The 17864-nt window shown below is 46.2% G+C and overlaps 1 protein-coding gene across 2 annotated transcripts in view; it reads left to right on the forward strand.

Moving 5' to 3' along the window:
• Positions 1-17864, forward strand: part of LOC138981946 (ionotropic receptor 25a-like) — a 46822-nt gene that overhangs the window by 27230 nt on the left and 1728 nt on the right. For both annotated transcript variants that reach the window (XR_011460744.1, XM_070355130.1), the window contains exons 7-17: positions 180-326; positions 6615-6770; positions 9079-9198; positions 9786-9881; positions 10610-10804; positions 11534-11757; positions 12515-12633; positions 13080-13329; positions 14047-14231; positions 15509-15641; positions 16031-16222. Coding sequence is in view for 1 of the 2 variants with exons in the window: in XM_070355130.1 (XP_070211231.1) it covers positions 180-326; positions 6615-6770; positions 9079-9198; positions 9786-9881; positions 10610-10804; positions 11534-11757; positions 12515-12633; positions 13080-13329; positions 14047-14231; positions 15509-15641; positions 16031-16222 (1817 nt within the window). In the remaining variant the exon portion in view is untranslated. The remainder of the gene's footprint in view (positions 1-179; positions 327-6614; positions 6771-9078; positions 9199-9785; positions 9882-10609; positions 10805-11533; positions 11758-12514; positions 12634-13079; positions 13330-14046; positions 14232-15508; positions 15642-16030; positions 16223-17864) is intronic.

The following is a 17864-nucleotide window of genomic DNA, read 5'->3' on the forward strand; positions in this document are numbered from 1 at the left end:
CGGGGGCATTTTTCACCCTTACAGGTTTGTATGTATCTGGGAACGGGTACGTAGTTGGTTGTATTACACTGAGAGTTGGGCGGAGCCGGATAGACATGTTAGTTACATATAAAGAACGGCCTGTTGATGCTTTTGAACATAGCATGCAATTCATACATTGCTCTTTTGATCTCAAACAGGAAGCCAAGCTGAACTGCGAAAGATGCCACAATAAAATGCGCGTGGTGGTGATGACGGGCAAAACGTCACACGATGCCAGGATGGTCTTCATGCAATTCATGAAGGATTCAGGCGTTGCTCTTCACTTCGATTCTGACGAAATTAAGGTACCCAGAATGTTTGCAGTGGTAGTTTTGGGGAAACCGCATGAACATTTAGTCTCGCGAACACTGATCTCAAATTTAGATCAGTGCTCGCGAAAAACATATGGGAGATAACTCTGTATTCTTGTTTTCATAGATTCGCGCACTAATTTAGCATGCTGTCAGAGACAAACTGGCGATAGCCTGTTACATTGGCCGATGAAAAGGCCTGTCACTTTGCACTCCAAAGGAAGGGGATAACAAGGGAGAAAGATTGACCTGATGTAACCCCAAATAGGGTGCATATCAATCAATCAATATCAATATAAAGCTTATATAGCGCGTATTCCGTGGGTACAGTTCTAAGCGCTTGTCGAAGAGTTGTCAACACAGGACTAACAAGACGGACACAAACCCTATCACACACTAGCAAACCCTGATAAACATACAACAATGTACACATCAATAGCTAGGTCCAAACAAAATAATATCAAACACAAAGAAAACACCTCTCACAGAGCACAGCACAAGAATGTCTTTTGGGGCACAACACACCACGTCGAACATGAAAGTCGCAGCCAGCTACGGGAAGAACTGAGTCTTCAACCTACTCTTGAACACGTCAAGAGAGGGGCTCTGGCGAAGCTCAAGCGGCAGGGAGTTCCAGACGGAGGGGCCCGCGGAGGGAAATGCACGCTGACCAGCAGATGCGAGTTTCGAGCGAGGGATGCGAAGGCGGAGTGGGTCAGCAGCAGAACGAAGGGGACGGTCGGAGGGCTGTGTGTACAGGTCCAGGGAGGATTAAAGGTACTCGGGAGCAGAGTCGTTGAGACACTTGTAGACCAGAGTGGACAGTTTGTAGGAGATTCGGGTGTCGACAGGGAGCCAGTGCAAGGAGCGAAGTAGGGGGGTGATGTGGTCTCGCTTCGTCTTCCTCAACGTCAGCCTAGCAGCAGCGTTCTGGACTCGTTGTAGGCCATGAATGGATGAGGCGGGGAGGCCAGCCAGAAGGGAGTTGCAGTAGTCCAGACGACTGAAGATGAGGGAGACAACCAGCTTGACACAGGCGTCGTGGGTGAGGTAGCGACGGATGGAGGCGATGCGTCGTAGGTGGAAAAAGCAGGTCTTGATGATGAAGGAGATGTGTGTCTGCATGGAGAGAGTGGAGTCGAGAAAGACGCCAAGGCTCTTGACAGCAGGGGAGAATGGAACAGTCGCGTCATCCAGCTGGAGGTCGGTCACAGTGAGGGAAGCAATCTTCTGTCGTGTTCCAACGAGAAGGGCCTCTGTCTTCTCACTGTTCAGCTTCAACTTGTTCTCAGTCATCCAGTTCTTGATGTCAGTGAAACAACTGGAGATGGATCCCAGGAGATGGTCAACGTCCTCCGGCTTGGCGCTGTTCTGGAGCTGCGTGTCATCGGCAAAGGAGTTGTAGTTCAAGCCGTGGCGTTCGATGACCAGGGAGAGGGGTTGGATGTACAGGGTGAAAAGGACAAGGCCGAGGACAGACCCTTGTGGGACGCCGAAGCGGACAGGGACAGGCTGAGAAGAGAACGAATCAGTGGTGACAGTCTGAGAGCGGTTCTGAAGGTAGTTCCGGAACCAAGAGAGGGCGGTGTCGTGAATGCCGAACGTGGAACTGAGGCGATCGACGAGTAGCTGATGGTCGATCGTGTCGAAGGCCGCGGAAAGGTCCAGCAGCACAAGGGCAGAGACGAGACCGCTATCTGTTGCGTTCAGGAGGTCCGTGGTGATTCGCAGGAGCGCCGTCTCGGTGCTGTGGTGAGGGCGGTACGCTGACTGGTACACTGGCATCAGCGAGTTCCGAGACAGGTGGGCGCTCAACTGCTCCAGGATGATACGCTCCAGAAGCTTGGAGAGGAAGGGCAGGTTGGACACAGGACGGTAGTTCTTCAACTCGTTGACGTCAAGGCCGGGCTTCTTGATGAGTGGGCGGACAACGGCAGACTTGAAGCAGTCGGGAACGACGCCTGTGGCCAGGGAGATGTTGATGATATCTGTGATAGACGGCAGGGGGTCTAGCTCGCAGGTCTTGATGGCCGTCTTGGTGATGAGTCGCTTGACGTGGTTTTGAGTGACAAGCTGAAAGCACGTGAGGGGGGAGCCGGAGAAGGAGGGTGAGGGTGGGGACGGGACGAAGGGCTGCTGATCGAGTGTTCTCCGAAGCTTGTCAATCTTGTCCTTGAAGAACTCCGAGAATAACTCCGGGATATCTTGTGGTGGGTGAGCAGTGGGTAAGGGGGCAGCGGGGGAGGAGCCCAGGAGAGAGGACATGATGGAGAACAGCTCCCTGGATGATGAGGCGTTGGCGATGCGGTCGTGGAAATACTCGACCTTGGCAGCAGTGATGGCTTGCGTGACTCGAAGCAGCGCATCCCTGAGAATCTGCCGGTGAACCTCCAGGCCAGAGTGTCGCCATGCACGCTCCGCTCGCCGTCTCTCGATCTTGGCGGCTGTGATGTCCTCAGAGAACCAGGGAGCCGGCTGTCGCTCAGAGACTGCGCATAGGGATGGCGGGGCGTGTTTGTCGAGGAGCTGGCGCAGAGTCAAGCTGAAGAAATGGGCGGGGTCAGATGACGGGTCTCGCTGAGCAAGCAGCAGGGCAGCTTTGTCTCCAAAAGCATCTGTCTCAATGTCTCGTAGCTTGCGACGTGTGACCATCTTTCGCTTCTGTGCTGGCTAGGTGATGTTGACGAAGAATGAATGTCATCCCCCACACACACACACATTTTCGAAACACGGCGGATCAAAATGGACAACAACACTGTGCAAGAATATAAGAATAAGAATAAGAATACTTTATTATCTCATAGAGAAATTCAGGCGTGGTACATAACAATAATACAAACAGGACATTGTTTTTACATATGACATATAGCACCATATAACAGGGCAGGTTATAACTTCACCCCCGCCATTCCTCTCCTTTCCACATTGACCATCTGAAAAATGGGCTTTTACAAACCATATAAACCATGGCATAATCAGGAAGAAAACAAGAAATTCCTCCGAGGTAGGAAAAACACCCCCGTCGTTACCATTCTCACTGCCACCAACTGAGAAGGCACTGCTAACAAGTGTGGTTAAAATAATTTGATTGAGTGGACAAAGAGACAGGCGGAGAAAAAGACAAATCAATATAACTCTTTCTGTAACACCTACTGACCGCATTTTTTGTAAAAACCGTCTCACAGAGAGAGAGAAACAGAGAAAGACAGACAGACAGAGACAGAGACAGAGACAGGGAGACAGTCAGACATACAGACATACAGACAGACAGACAGACAGACCAAGAGAGAGAGAGAGAGAGAGAGAGAGACAGACAGACAGACAGACAGACAGACAGACAGACAGACAGACAGAGGCAAACAGACAGAGACAATTAAAGGGCTTAAACCACAAAAGCAGGTTGGCAAAAAAAAAAGAAATTCCTCCGAGGTAGGAAAAACACCCCCGTCCTTACCATTCTGACTGCCACCAACTGAGAAGGTATGTCCCTCTATAAGTCCTTGTAGAATCTTAATCCACCAATAACTCCCTAACCGTGTGTTTGACTGGTCCCAATTTTTGTAAGGACCGTCTCAGGAATGTATAGAACCTGTTCACCAAGTTTGGTGACGATCGGTCTGTTCATTCTTGAGATCTATATGCGAACACAAACAAACAAACAAACACATCGACCGAATCCTATACACACCAATAACTCCCTAACCGTGTGTTTGACTTGTCCCAATTTTTGTAAGGACCGTCTCAGGAATGTATAGAACCTGTTCACCAAGTTTGGTGACGATCGGTCCGTTCATTCTTGAGATCTATATGCGAACACAAACAAACAAACAAACACATGGACCGAATCCTATACACACCCCTATACCGGGGGTGTAAAGACAATGGGACATTTGTTCCCCTCAACCAAATTCTGATGGGACATTACATAGTCGAAGGCAAAACGCACAAAGCAGGCTAGGCAGTCCAAAAAAGGCTTTTGTCGAAAGATGCAAAATAGTGCTATTTAGTGCCATATGATGATATGAGAATTTGCCAGTGTATCCGGTTGGTGTGTGTTTGTGTGTGTGTTTGTCTGTGTTTCGATCAATATCGCTTCTGTTGACAGTTTCCACAGAGGTAATCACGCAAGCACAGATAGTTCGCAGAATTGGTTGAATACTAATGAATTACATTTTAAAAGCAAATCACATTACATTTTACTAACTCGCAAGTTGCTCGGCTTGGCGCTCGTTGTTGCCTAGCTCATTCCGAACATTGTAGGGCTTACTCCCGTGAAAAGTGTGCATTGGGTGGCGCAGTGGTACGTAATCTCAGTGCGCCCTTTGACGCACTGAAGGCAATTCCAATGGGACATTTTGAGATGTTAATGGCGCAAGGCGCACTAATAAATGAAACCCTGCATAATGAATGTTGTCCTTGCACACTCGACAGGGACATTGAGTGGCATACTATCTGTTGTTCAAAGGCAATGCTCGAGTTCTTTATTCCGATGTGTACATACATATGCGTAGGCCTAAATGCATGCCCGAGGCAGCTTGACTCAAACACTTTTTATATTTAGTCAAGTTTTGACTAAATATTTTAACATCGAGGGGGAATCGAAACGAGGGTCGTGGTGTATGTGCGTGTGTCTGTGTGTCTGTGTGTCTGTGTGTGTGTGTGTGTGTGTGTGTAGAGCGATTCAGACTAAACTACTGGACCGATCTTTATGAAATTTGACATGAGAGTTCCTGGGTATGAAATCCCCATACGTTTTTTTCATTTTTTTGATAAATGTCTTTGATGACGTCATATCCGGCTTTTTGTGAAAGTTGAGGTGGCACGGTCACGCCCTCATTTTTCAACCAAATTGGTTGAAATTTTGGTCAAGTAATCTTCGACGAAGCCCGGACTTCGGTATTGCATTTCAGCTTGGTGGCTTAAAAATTAATTAATGACTTTGGTAATTAAAAATCTGAAAATTGTAAAAAAAAATAAAAATTTATAAAACGATCCAAATTTACGTTTATCTTATTCTCCATCATTTGCTGATTTCAAAAACATATAAATATGTTATATTCGGATTAAAAACAAGCTCTGAAAATTAAATATATAAAAATTATTATCAATTTTGTTTTTTCGAAATCAATTTAAAAACACTTTCATCTTATTCCTTGTCGGTTCCTGATTCCAAAAACATATAGATATGATATGTTTGGATTAAAAACACGCCCAGAAAGTTAAAACGAAGAGAGGTACAGAAAAGCGTGCTATCCTTCTCAGCGCAACGAATACCCCGCTCTTCTTGTCAATTCCACGGGCACTGCCTTTGCCACGGGCGGTGGAGTGACGATGCTACGAGTATACGGTCTTGCTGCGTTGCGTTGCGTTCAGTTTCATTCTGTGAGTTCGACAGCTACTTGACTAAATATTGTATTTTCGCCTTACGCGACTTGTTTTTTTAATGTGAATGTCCGCGTAAATAATGTGTGATTAGAGTAGCCCCTGTCTGCGTGAAGGCTTGTAGTAATTTTTCTCTGATATTTCACAAATCGACCAAGTGGTTTGTACAACGTTTGTTGTCTTGTACTACCCAAGAACCAAACGGTACCCCCCCCCCCCCCCCCCCGACAACCCCCCCCCCCCCCCCCGATATTCCACATATCGACGAAGCGAAGCTTTGACCTACACGTTTGTGTTTGAGTCAAGCTGCCTCGGGCATGCATATACGCATATGTATGTACATATATAACGCTTAGTATTCGTGTAAAGCCTCTAATATGTATAATTTTTGTTTTCTGTTTTTTTTTTTTTAATGTGAATGTCCGCGTAAATATGTGATTAGAATAGCCCATGTCTGCGTGAGGGGACTGACGTTCAGTCTTTGTTCACATCATATTCGGGGTTATAGCAGGTTCTCAAAAGAGCTATACCAGTGTGTCATTTTTGTCTGCTTCCTTTTCTTCGTTCATGGGCTGAAACTCCCACGTTCACTCATGTTTGTGCACGAGTGGGTTTTTACGTGTATACTCCGGCGTTTTTACCCCCACGAGTATGTTATTTTTGTTTTCTTCTTCTTCTTCGTTCATGGGCTGAAACTCCCACGTTCACTCATGTTTTTGCACGAGTGGGTTTTTACGTGTATACTCCGGCGTTTTTACCCCCACGAGTATGTTATTTTTGTTTTCTTCTTCTTCTTCGTTCATGGGCTGAAACTCCCACGTTCACTCATGTTTTTGCACGAGTGGGTATTTACGTGTATGACCGTTTTTACCCCCGCCATTTGTGTCTGATATTTGAAAGGTGGACGAGGCGTTGGTGTACGATGTCGCTCGTCTCATCCGGTCAGCCATGCCCTCCTCCCTGACCAGCATCGCTTACAGTGACTGCTTCAATGTGACCACCGCCAGGCAGACTGACCGACAGCAGAGCAAAATGCTGGTCAACGCACTTAAAAATGTAGGTGTGGATGATGCTGGTGATTGACACGCTGTTACTTGTCTGTATCTCTTTTCTGGGGATAGGGTGCGTGGAATGGGGGAGGAGGGGGAGGTGGAGGCAATGTGCCTGTGTGTGTGTAGGGGGGAGAGAGAGTGTGTGTGTGTGTGTGTTAGTGTGTGTGTGTTTTTGTGTGTTAGTGTGTGTGTGTGTGTGTGTGTGTGTGTGTGTGTGTGTGTTTGTGTGAGTGTGTGTGTGTGGGTGTGTGTAAGTGTGTGTGTGTGTGTGTGTGTGTGTGTGTGTGTGTGTGTGTGTGTGTGTGTGTGAGACTCAGACTCAGACTGAGAACTTTATTACAAAAGGATAAAGGTTTTAGGCAAAGCCTATTCTTCCAACCTGTCCTTTATACAACACATAAAGACAGACGGACATGAAAAATAAAAATTCAATCATATAAAATACAGAAATAGGGGAAGGGCTCCTAATATGGACCGGCTCCTAATATGGACCACCTCTTGATCTGACAAACTAACAGCGCTAGAGCGCTAAAAACAATTTCATTCGCTGTATTCACCCTCTCTGGATAACTTGCACATGTCAAAACAGTTGCAGAAACACAAACCTCAAAACCGTTAGGCTTTTTCTCTTTTTTTCATTTTTGGCAGCGTTCACTCTAAATTTGACGCTTAAAACGGACTCGTTTCTGTCCACAGCCAAAGTTTTTATCACACAAAACTTGCTATATATGACAGCTAAGACCGTATTTGTTACATTTTAGCAGTTCTGACCCCGAGTTTCTACTGCAAACAAAAAATAATAGCAAAATCTCAAAGTATGTGTGAGTCCCCTAATATGGTCCACCTTCAACAAATCGAAGAAAATAAAAGCTAAAGGCTATTTTCATTAATTCATTAAGAAGCTTGCTGAAAATAACCTATAACTAGCCCTCGAGCTTACAAAAAAATATATAAAATTGTCTTCTTTTTGTGGAAGTTGATAATTTCACTTATTTTCACTCTGTTTTTGATATGCTTCATTAGTTTCCTGGTGTGCTTCAAATAATGCTCTCATCAACCCGAAACAGATAAATCTAAAGCATATTTGAATTAGTCTGACATGCACAATAAGTTGTATCATGTTATTTTGAAGTATAGGGGGCTTTTGACAGTGATTCGTGAAGGCCGCTTCACTGGTCCATATTAGTAGCCTGGGCGCCTTATATGGACCATTTGTGCTTTTTTTCTGTATTTAATTTTTGCTGAATGTCTATCAAAGCTATTTCACTCTAATTAGGCCTAACGGTTCACGAAGGACTACCAAACACAAAATGAAACTTCTTCGCAAGAAAACAAGCTAGTTATTAGCATGAAACAAAAAGTGGTCCATATTAGGAGCCCTTCCCCTACATTGTATGGAATGCAACACAATGTGAGAGAGATTCAGATTCAGATTCAAAACTTTAATACAAAGGGATAAAGGTTTTAGGCGATGCCTAATCTTCCAACCTGTCCCTTTTAGACATACATGACATTATACATTACATTTATATAACATGTTTTAAATAGCCAAACGAATAACTAATTAACTAAGAATTTGTAATCAGGTTAAAACTAACAAAAACACTAGCTATAATAACGTGGTTCATGGGTTAATAAAATGATGATTAAGATGTGATGCAGTAACAGTTAAGATTTTCAAGTGTAGGGAGATCATTATTTTTTACAAAAATATTTTCGAACATTTTTTTTAAAAGACGAAAGGGTTTGACATTTTTTACAGTACATTGGAAGTAAATTCCACACAAGCGATCCCCAGTAAGATAAACTAGATTTATACAAATCAATGCGTGGGAGCGGTAGCGTATACTGTAGTTCAAAAGCCTCGCTCTACCAGGAGGACGCTCAAACAGGTCTTGGATGTATGAAGGTGTTTCATGGTTGTACATTTTGAACATGAAAACACTAGCATTTAAAAAGAACTGCTGTTGTAGCGGAATAATGTTCAGTTGAGAGAGAGAGAGAGAGAGAGAGAGAGAGAGAGAGAGAGAGAGAGAGAGAGAGAGAGAGAGAGAGAGAATGATAAAGAGAGAGAGAGAGAGAGAGAAAGAGAGAGAGAGAGAGAGAGAGAGAGAGAGAGAGAGAGAGAGAGAGAGAGAGAGAGAGCGAGAGAGAGAGTATGAGAAAAAGAGAAAAAGAGAGAGAGTCTTCGAGATAGTCAGAGAATGATAAATAGAGAGAATTGTGCGTGCATACATACATGTGTGTGTCTATGTGTCTTTCACTGCTGATCCCCATGAAAAAACATCTGATTGTGTGGCTCATTTTCTCAGCAAAGTGTGGACGGTGTGTTCGGAGCCTTCGAAACTCGTCAGGACCTTGCTGGCTACAAGTTCACCATTATGCTCAGCGAGATGATCTTTGAGGAAGGCAACATGACACAGCAAGTTCAGGTAGGTCATACAATGAAACCGCCGCTTGGTAACATACCAAATAATCAACAACCTGACTGCTTGCTGCGCCGAACTTGCGAGTTCATTAGACCACGCATGCACACACAGACACACAGACACACACACACACACACACACACACACACACACACACACACACACACACACACACACACACACACACACACACACACACACACACACACACAGACACACACACAGACACACAGACACACACACACACGCCTCTTCTCAGTTCTTACTCCTCCTATACTTCCCTTGGTCGTTGTCGTCGTATCTTTTTCAAACTCTTCTCCTTTGTCTTATTCGTCGTCGGCTCTTCTTCTTTGTTTCAGAGCGTGACAGTTTCACAAAAGAGCTTAGGCTCAGAAAGCAGCAAACCAGTCAAGGGAAAACCAGTGCCTGGCCTGTCTAAAAAACCCTCCGGGGGAGGAATTTTGCAGCAAGCGAGAGTGAAGATAAAGAGGAAAATTTTTCTCTGCGCGCGAGCCAGCAAGCAGGATGTCTCAGGATTGAAACAGCATTTTTTTTAAAAATTTGTTTAAACTTTATTGACTTGTGGGCAGATTGACGAGTGGTCTGAGAGCAGTGGACTGAACGGGACGACATCACTGACCGAGGCCAGCAAGAAACGTCACTACCGGGTGGTCACCGTACCTGGGGTAGGTCTCGACCAACTGTACAATGTCATGCTGTAGTCAATTTTACAGATTATAACGTGACTCAATCTTTCCTGTGTACCTTTAACTAAAATTCAAGGACGGTCATCGAACCTGTAAACCGTCAAAGTTGAAGGTATACGCAGCGTCTCAATATTGACAGAATTTCTGAAAATTTCCTGATGTTCAATGTGTGATATGTACACACTTATAATCATCATCTATAGGTATCAGCTGACTTTTTGGCCGCCAAGTATAATTATACCGTTTGACTGCCTTAGTACGTATCGGGTACGTTTTTTGATATCATAATAAAATCAATGCACTGGCAAGGGAAACAACCGCTGTAGTATTGCCCTTTGATTGCAGCAAGATGATTGCCTCCCCTGGAGACCATTTTCTCAGATTTGGTCTAATTGGTCTAATAGTTATACCTTGTATGACATGATTTTTTTAATTGAATTTTTCAACTAAATTCTTCCTGCTGTCAAGTGGGTAAATCACCCGAAGCTCCTGGTGGGGGGGGGGCTTCGGAAAATGGTTGACATCTAGATAAAAAATATGTGCAATCTGGCGCAACCTGGGAGTATTTGTCATGAGTTTTAAAGGCAAAACAATATATATTAATTTAATCTACATGGTCAGGCCAGGCAGCTACCACCAAAGTCACGTCAGAACAAGTTCATTCTCAAAATATTTCATTCAACGTAACTATAGCTGATTCTGTCCAGATCCTCCCGTTCGTGTACAAAGAGAGTAACGGCACCGGTGGCCCCACGTACTACGGCTACTGCATCGAGCTCTTGGACGCCCTTGCTGATCTCATGGACTTTGAGTACGTCATCTACGACAGCCCGGACGGCCTTTTTGGTGCAATGGCAGACGACGGGTCGTGGAGCGGCGTCATTAACGAACTTATAGAGAAGGTACTTGGAGGCGTGTTGGTTAAAAAAAAAACCACGATTTTATTCAGATAACATAGGTTGGCATATAGTATAAAAGATAAACTTGGGACCACACAACAAGCTATATCCTCCGACATCGGCGTATGGCTGCCTAAATGGCGGGGTAAAAACGGTCATACACTTAAAACACACACTCGTGCTAAACACGCGAGTGTACGTGGGAGCTTGAGCCCATGATCGAAAAAAGAAGTAGACAACAAGCTATGCTAATGTCAAGTTTGGTTGTGTATTTACATCTACACAGATGCGTGTTAAGACTCCCTACTTGAAGAAGTTCCGAATAGACGATGTTCGGAAATAACTCTTGTCGGGTTTGTGTGGGTTGTGTAAGAGTGAATACTCTTGCTTTTACTGACGCCAACTTTCCCACGTGACATTATAGGCCAGTCACTAGTAAGGGGTGTGTCTGAAACACGTGGACAAGAAAGCCGTGTAGAAAGCTTGCCTCACTAAGCAAGAGTATTTATTCACTCTTTCACAACCCATACAAAAACGCGAGTTATTTCCGGATTTTGTTTATTCCATCTATGCCGAAATGTATTGATCAAAAACATCCCTTTCTGCAAAAGAATCAGCCAGGCTGTTGAGTTTTGATAAGCGTCCAAGTGAAAGAATGTTCTACCCGTCCACGTAAACTTAAAGCCTGGATGGATTAACATTCATTGGAATGTTTATATCTGTGATTGACAGCGTGCTGACATCGCAGTGGGCCCTATCTCAGTGATGGCTGAGCGTGAGAACGTGGTGGACTTCACCGTGCCTTACTACGACCTGGTGGGCCTCACCATCCTCATGCGCAAGCCCGAGTTCGACTACTCGCTGGGCAAGTTCCTCAGCGTGCTGGACGAGGGCGTGTGGGGCTGCATCCTCGCCGCCTTCGTCGTCTTCAGCGTCCTCATCTGCATCTTTGACAGGTAGGCTTAATGTTATACGATACCGATACATGCACAGCCTAGCGGTGAACTAACGTGCATTTTTCTCCTGCTGATATGACGAAGTCACCGATATAAACTTTATTCGCTCTCGAAATTCTTTGTCAATTTCTCAGAGACGTTCAGGAGAAGCGACAGAATTGTTTACGTTTCGCTATTATTAATATTATGACGTCTTCTCGAACATTGTTTCGTTTTTGACGTCAGAGGTTTTACTTTGGAAGAGGGGATTGAGAAGAGAAGTTTTAATTTGTTTGATTTGTATCGTTTGTATTTAACTCATTTAGTCCACACCGTGTAGGTTTGTTAGGTTTGGAATTAAGCTGGGGCCCTCTTTGGGGCGTGGAGAAAACGGTTTAAATTTACAACACGCATACAGAATATCTTCCCAAAAAGCAAAGCTACTTTAATAGGCTACAACACATTAACAAACAGTCATCACACATTTTCAGTTTGAGAATGCCTTTTCTTTCACCAGTGTTTTGAACTGAGTTCAATTTGTTGGGTGGACTCCATTATGAATGGGAAAATAAAAACTATTTTCACTCTTTTTTCATCAATGAATCGGTTAAGCTACCAGAACAATCAATGTGTGCGTGTAAGTGCTATGTGTCTGTGCGTGTGTGTCTGTGTAAGTGTGTGCCCGTGCATGTGTGTAGCAGAGAGAAAGGTGTGCGCGCTTGGCGGAATGCGTAAGTGCTGTTTAAATCGAATTTCTCTTTATTTCTTCAATGAACAGGTTGAGTCCGTTCAGCTACCAGAACAACCGCAAAGATTGGAAGGGGGAGGGTCAGGAGCCGCGCGTGTTCACCTTCAAGGAAGGCATCTGGTTCTGCATGATGTCTCTCACACCTCAAGGTTGGTCGCGTCTTGCTTGGCACTTGAAGCCTTTTTTTCTCCCGAAATCTTGGTATGGCTGCCTGAATGGCGGGGTAAAAACGGCCATTCACGTAGAACACCACTCGTGCAAAGGAAAAACACACGAGCGTACGTGGGAGTTCAAGCCAATGAATGCAGAAGAATAAAGAGAACCACTAAACGTCACTTAAAGCTGCCGTAAATGCACCGCATCTCCTTCATCATTCTTTTTTTTTAAATAGGTGGACGTGAAACTCCCGGCGCTCTCTAATGATGGGTGGTTGTGGTACTCACCATCATCATCATCGTCATCGTCATCATCATCGTCATCGTCGTCGTCGTCATCATCATCATCATCATCATCGTCATCCTCCTCCTCCTCCTCATCATCATCATCATCATCCACCTCATCAACGTGTCTTATCGATCACCTGTATCTTCTACAGGTGGAGGTGAAACCCCCCGAGCTTTGTCAGGCCGGCTGGTGGCGGCGACGTGGTGGCTGTTCGGCTTCATCATCATCGCCACCTACACGGCCAACCTGGCGGCCTTCCTCACCGTGTCGCGTCTGGAGACCAAGATCGAGTCCCTGGACGACCTCTCCAAGCAGTTCAAGGTCAAGTACGCGCCCATGAACGGCAGCAACGCCCAGATGTACTTCCAGCGTATGGCCGACATTGAGAAAAAATTCTACCAGTAAGTATTGGAGTACAAGGGGGGCTGGCATTTTTTTGTGGTGGAGTTTGCTTTTTTGGTGGTTGAGTTCTCCTTCTGTGTACGTGGGCTGGAACCCCTAAGTACACTCGTTATTTGTACCAGTAGGATTTTACGTGTATGGCCGTCCCCTCCCCCTACTGTTTTTGCAGTAATATCCCGTTTTGTTCAGTTTTCATGCTGTTTTTTTGTAATCCAACGAACTCTTGGCATGGATGAAAGGCTGTTTTCCGTGCGAACTTGATCTTGTACCTACGTGTACACAAGGCACTAGCAGGTCTGCAATTAAGCTGATCTGGGAGATCGGACCAATATCAACCCTTAACGCACATGGTGCAGCTGGGATTCGAACCTCGATATTCCGCATGGAAGACCTACGTCCTTATCCCTATGCTATGGTAGGTTATCAAGGAGCTTTCTGCCTCAGGATCTGGAAGGACATGTCGCTTAGCAACACGATGGAGGCGGTAGAGCGAGCCAAGCTTGCGGTGTGGGACTACCCGGTGAGCGACAAATACACCAAGCTGTGGGATGATAACGTAACGTTCTTTGTGTGTCAGGATCTGGAAGTACATGTCGCTAAGCAACATGATGGAGGCGGCAGAGCGAGCCAAGCTTGCGGTGTGGGACTACCCGGTGAGCGACAAGTACACCAAGCTGTTTGATAATAAAGTAATTGTACTTCTCGTTCTGCCCCAGGATCTGGAAGGACATGTCGCTAAGCAACACGATGGAGGCGGTGGAACGCGCCAAGCTGGCGGTGTGGGACTACCCGGTGAGCGACAAGTACACCAAGCTGTGGAACACCATGCAAGACACGGGCTTCCCACCCAACAAGAAGGCCGCCTTAGAGCTGGTCTTCACTGGGGACTTCGCCTTTATCTGTGAGTCATTGCTTCTCTATCTGCCGTGAATTCTGTTTAAGATGTTCGAGAGTTTGTCATCGTCAATGCTTGAGGCCATGTCAGACTACATTAAAAAAAAGAAGAAGACATACACACGGACACGCAGGCAGCAAACACGCAATCACACACGCACCCACGCACCCGCGCACGCACGTACGCACGCACGCACGCACGCACGCACACTCACACGAATGCACGCACATACACAACCATAGACATATATATATATATATACTACATGAATACCCGCTTCGCCGGGTACGGCTTCGCCGGGAAGAAGTCGAGCCGAATACCCGGCGCAGACCCGGCAAAGCGTCGGCTTCGCCGGCGCACCGCACGAAGGAAGGGAGATAAACGCGCAAAACACTGGAGAAGAGTAATACCCGGCTTCGCCGGGACAGTGACCTTCTAAAAATATGAGTATAACGGGAATATGGATTGAGCGTTGTCGACAGTGACCTTCTAAAAATAGAAACGGGAATATGGATTGACGCCACACGAAGGAAGGGAGATAAACGCTGAAAACACTGGAGAAGATAAGGAAGAGTTACTGGGAATGGATCCAGAGAAAAACCAAAATCGGTTCAGCGCTGCGCGCTGAGAGCACGTGTTGAAATATCTCATCGACCAGGTTGTGTCCGAGGTGTACCTGAATGTGTCCACCAAATGTGAAAGAGATCCATCGAGAACTTTGGCCGTGCATCGCGGACACACACACACACACACACACACACACACACACACACACACACACACACACACACACACACACACACACACACACACACACACACACACACACACACACACACACACACACACACACACACAAGTCGTATAGACATATATATATACACACACACGCTTTCGCTCGCATTTTAATATTTAAAAGAAACACGTCGTGTAAATCTGAGATGACTCGGCAAGCCATGGTGTATTGTATGGTATGGCATGGCATTGCATTGCATTGCATTGCATTGTATTGTATTGTATTGCATTGCATTGCATTGCATTGTATTGTATTGTATTGCATTGCATGGCATTGTATTGTATTGTACAGTATTGTATTGTAGTGTGTGTGCAGCGGACGCGACGACCAAAAAGTACGCCACCTACACCAACCGCGACCTGTGGCATTGTGTTGTATTGTATTGTATTGTACTGTACATCATTGTGTTGTATTGTATTGTATTGTATTGTATTGTAGGCTACTGTACATCATTGTATTGTATTGTATTGTTTTGCATTGTGTGCAGCGGACGCCACGACCAACAAGTACGCGACCTACACCAACTGCGACCTGTGGGAGGTGGGGGACGAGTTTTCACGCAAACCGTACGCCCTGGCCGTGCAGGAGGGCTCGCCGCTCCGTAGTGAACTGTCCAATGTGTACGTTTATTTTAAATCGTTTTCCACCTTTTTGGCTCACCTGAGCGATCAGGAGAGGCTTACGATTCGACAGTGTTAAGCCGAAAGCCTTAAAATTATAATGACCGAGGTACGTTTTTGCTACCATGAAAAAGTCAATACTCTGATGAGGGAAATAACCGCCGAATATTTCCATTTCAATTGCAGAAAGATGATTGTCGCCCTTTGAGGACATTTTCTCAGTTTTGTTTTACTTTTTATATAATGATTTTTTTTAAATTTGAAGTTTTGAACCACATTTGGCCGGCAATCAAGGGGTTAAGCGTTAAACTTTGCTGTGTTGGGACAGTATCATGTAGGCGATCAACCAGCGGAAGGAGTGTGCCTTTAACTATGGTTGTATCTGACAGAATCCTACAGCTGATCAACCAGCGCAAGCTGGAGGAGATGAAGACCAAGTGGTGGGACCGCGACAAGAAGGACTGTCCGGACAGCGAGGACGAGAGTGACGGCATCAGCATCCAGAACATCGGCGGCGTCTTCCTCGTCATCGTCATCGGGTCCGCCCTCGCCCTCATCATGCTGGCCTTTGAGTGCTACTGGTCTGTGCTTTTCATAGTCCACTTTTGACACTCCCAATCTCCCGAATAATACTGGTCTGTGCTTTTGATAGTCGCTTTTGAACCTTCCCCTCCACCCTCCCATTCCGTCTGCTCCTCTCCTGTCATATCTATTTCTAATTCCACTTAAGCTCTTCTATGGACACCCTGCAAATCCACCCGTCCTTATTGTTTTATTTATGTTATTTATCTATACTGTTCAAAAAAAGAAACGCATAGCTTGTAATATTTGGTTAATTTAGTTATATGGCTACAAGGATATCCACCAAACTGCAGAAAATGTTTATCTGGTCGTCGACCTTTCGTCCATTGCCACAAGTGAGCTCTGCACGTGACGCATGCGTTATCAGTGGCTACAATGTCAAAATTGCTCATTTGGCATGACCACTCGTCATGCTTCAGTGTAATCTCGTGAAACTCGGGGAATATTGAGCTCTCACCATGTCTTCCAAAACCCATAAAAGCGGATTGTTCGCCACAAAGAAATCAGACGACAATTCAGCGACGAAAGATGGCCCGATTGAGCAGAGAAGACCGCCAAATTGCATTGGGTCGTTTACAAGCAGGCCAAAGTCAAAGTGCAATCGCCAGGCACTTCCACGTGTCCCAGAGCACCATCAGTAGACTGTGGGTCAGGTTTCAAGCCACTGGCTCCGTTGCTGACTTGCCACGAGCGGGAAGACCAAGGGCGACAACTGCTGCTCACGACCGCTTCATACGGCTCCGCCACCTCCGGAATCGTTTCCTGTCGGCCTCATCTTCTGTCCAGGCTCTCCCCGGGCCACACCGATTATCGGACCAGACCGTGCGGAACCGCCTGCATGAAGCTGGTTTGAGAGCTCGCAGACCTCACAGAGGAGCTGTCCTCACCCGCCGCCATCGCCAGAACCGAGTGCAGTGGGGCAACCAGCACCTTCGCTGGACCGTCCGGAATCACTGGAGACACGTGTGGTTCAGCGACGAGTCCTACTTCCTGCTCCAGCGACATGATGGTCGGAGGAGGGTCTACCGGAGAGTAAACGAACGTTACGCGCCCAACTGTGTGGATGAGGCACCCGTTCATGGTGGTGGAGGCGTCATGGTGTGGGGGGCGATCAATACCGCTGGAAGGAGCACACTGGTGCACGTCCAAGGGCGCATAACTGCCCAGCGATACGTGGAGGAAATTCTGCGCCCACACGCCCTTCCTCTTCTGGCTGACCAGGATGCCATATTCCAGCAGGACAACGCTCGCCCGCACACAGCACGACTCACCACCCAGTTCCTCACCGACCACCATGTCCAGGTGCTTCCCTGGCCATCCATGTCGCCAGACATGAACCCGATAGAACACCTCTGGGATGAATTGGACAGACGTGTGCGCAGGCGAGAAGAAGCGCCGGCAAATCACCGCGATCTATTGCAGGCACTTCAGGAGGAGTGGGACACCATCCCACAGCAAGATATCCGGCATCTGATCCAGTCCATGCCCAGAAGGTGCCGGGCAGTTGTTGCTGCTCAAGGCAGTCACACCCCCTACTGACTTGACAGCCTCGGCACCCAATCGTATTGATTGACTGATTGATTTGAAGATGCAAATGAACTGTGTGTGCATTCAACTGTGTCCATACCAAATTTCAAACAA

The sequence above is a fragment of the Littorina saxatilis genome, linkage group LG12, assembly GCF_037325665.1.
Source record: "Littorina saxatilis isolate snail1 linkage group LG12, US_GU_Lsax_2.0, whole genome shotgun sequence".
Taxonomy (NCBI): domain Eukaryota; kingdom Metazoa; phylum Mollusca; class Gastropoda; order Littorinimorpha; family Littorinidae; genus Littorina; species Littorina saxatilis.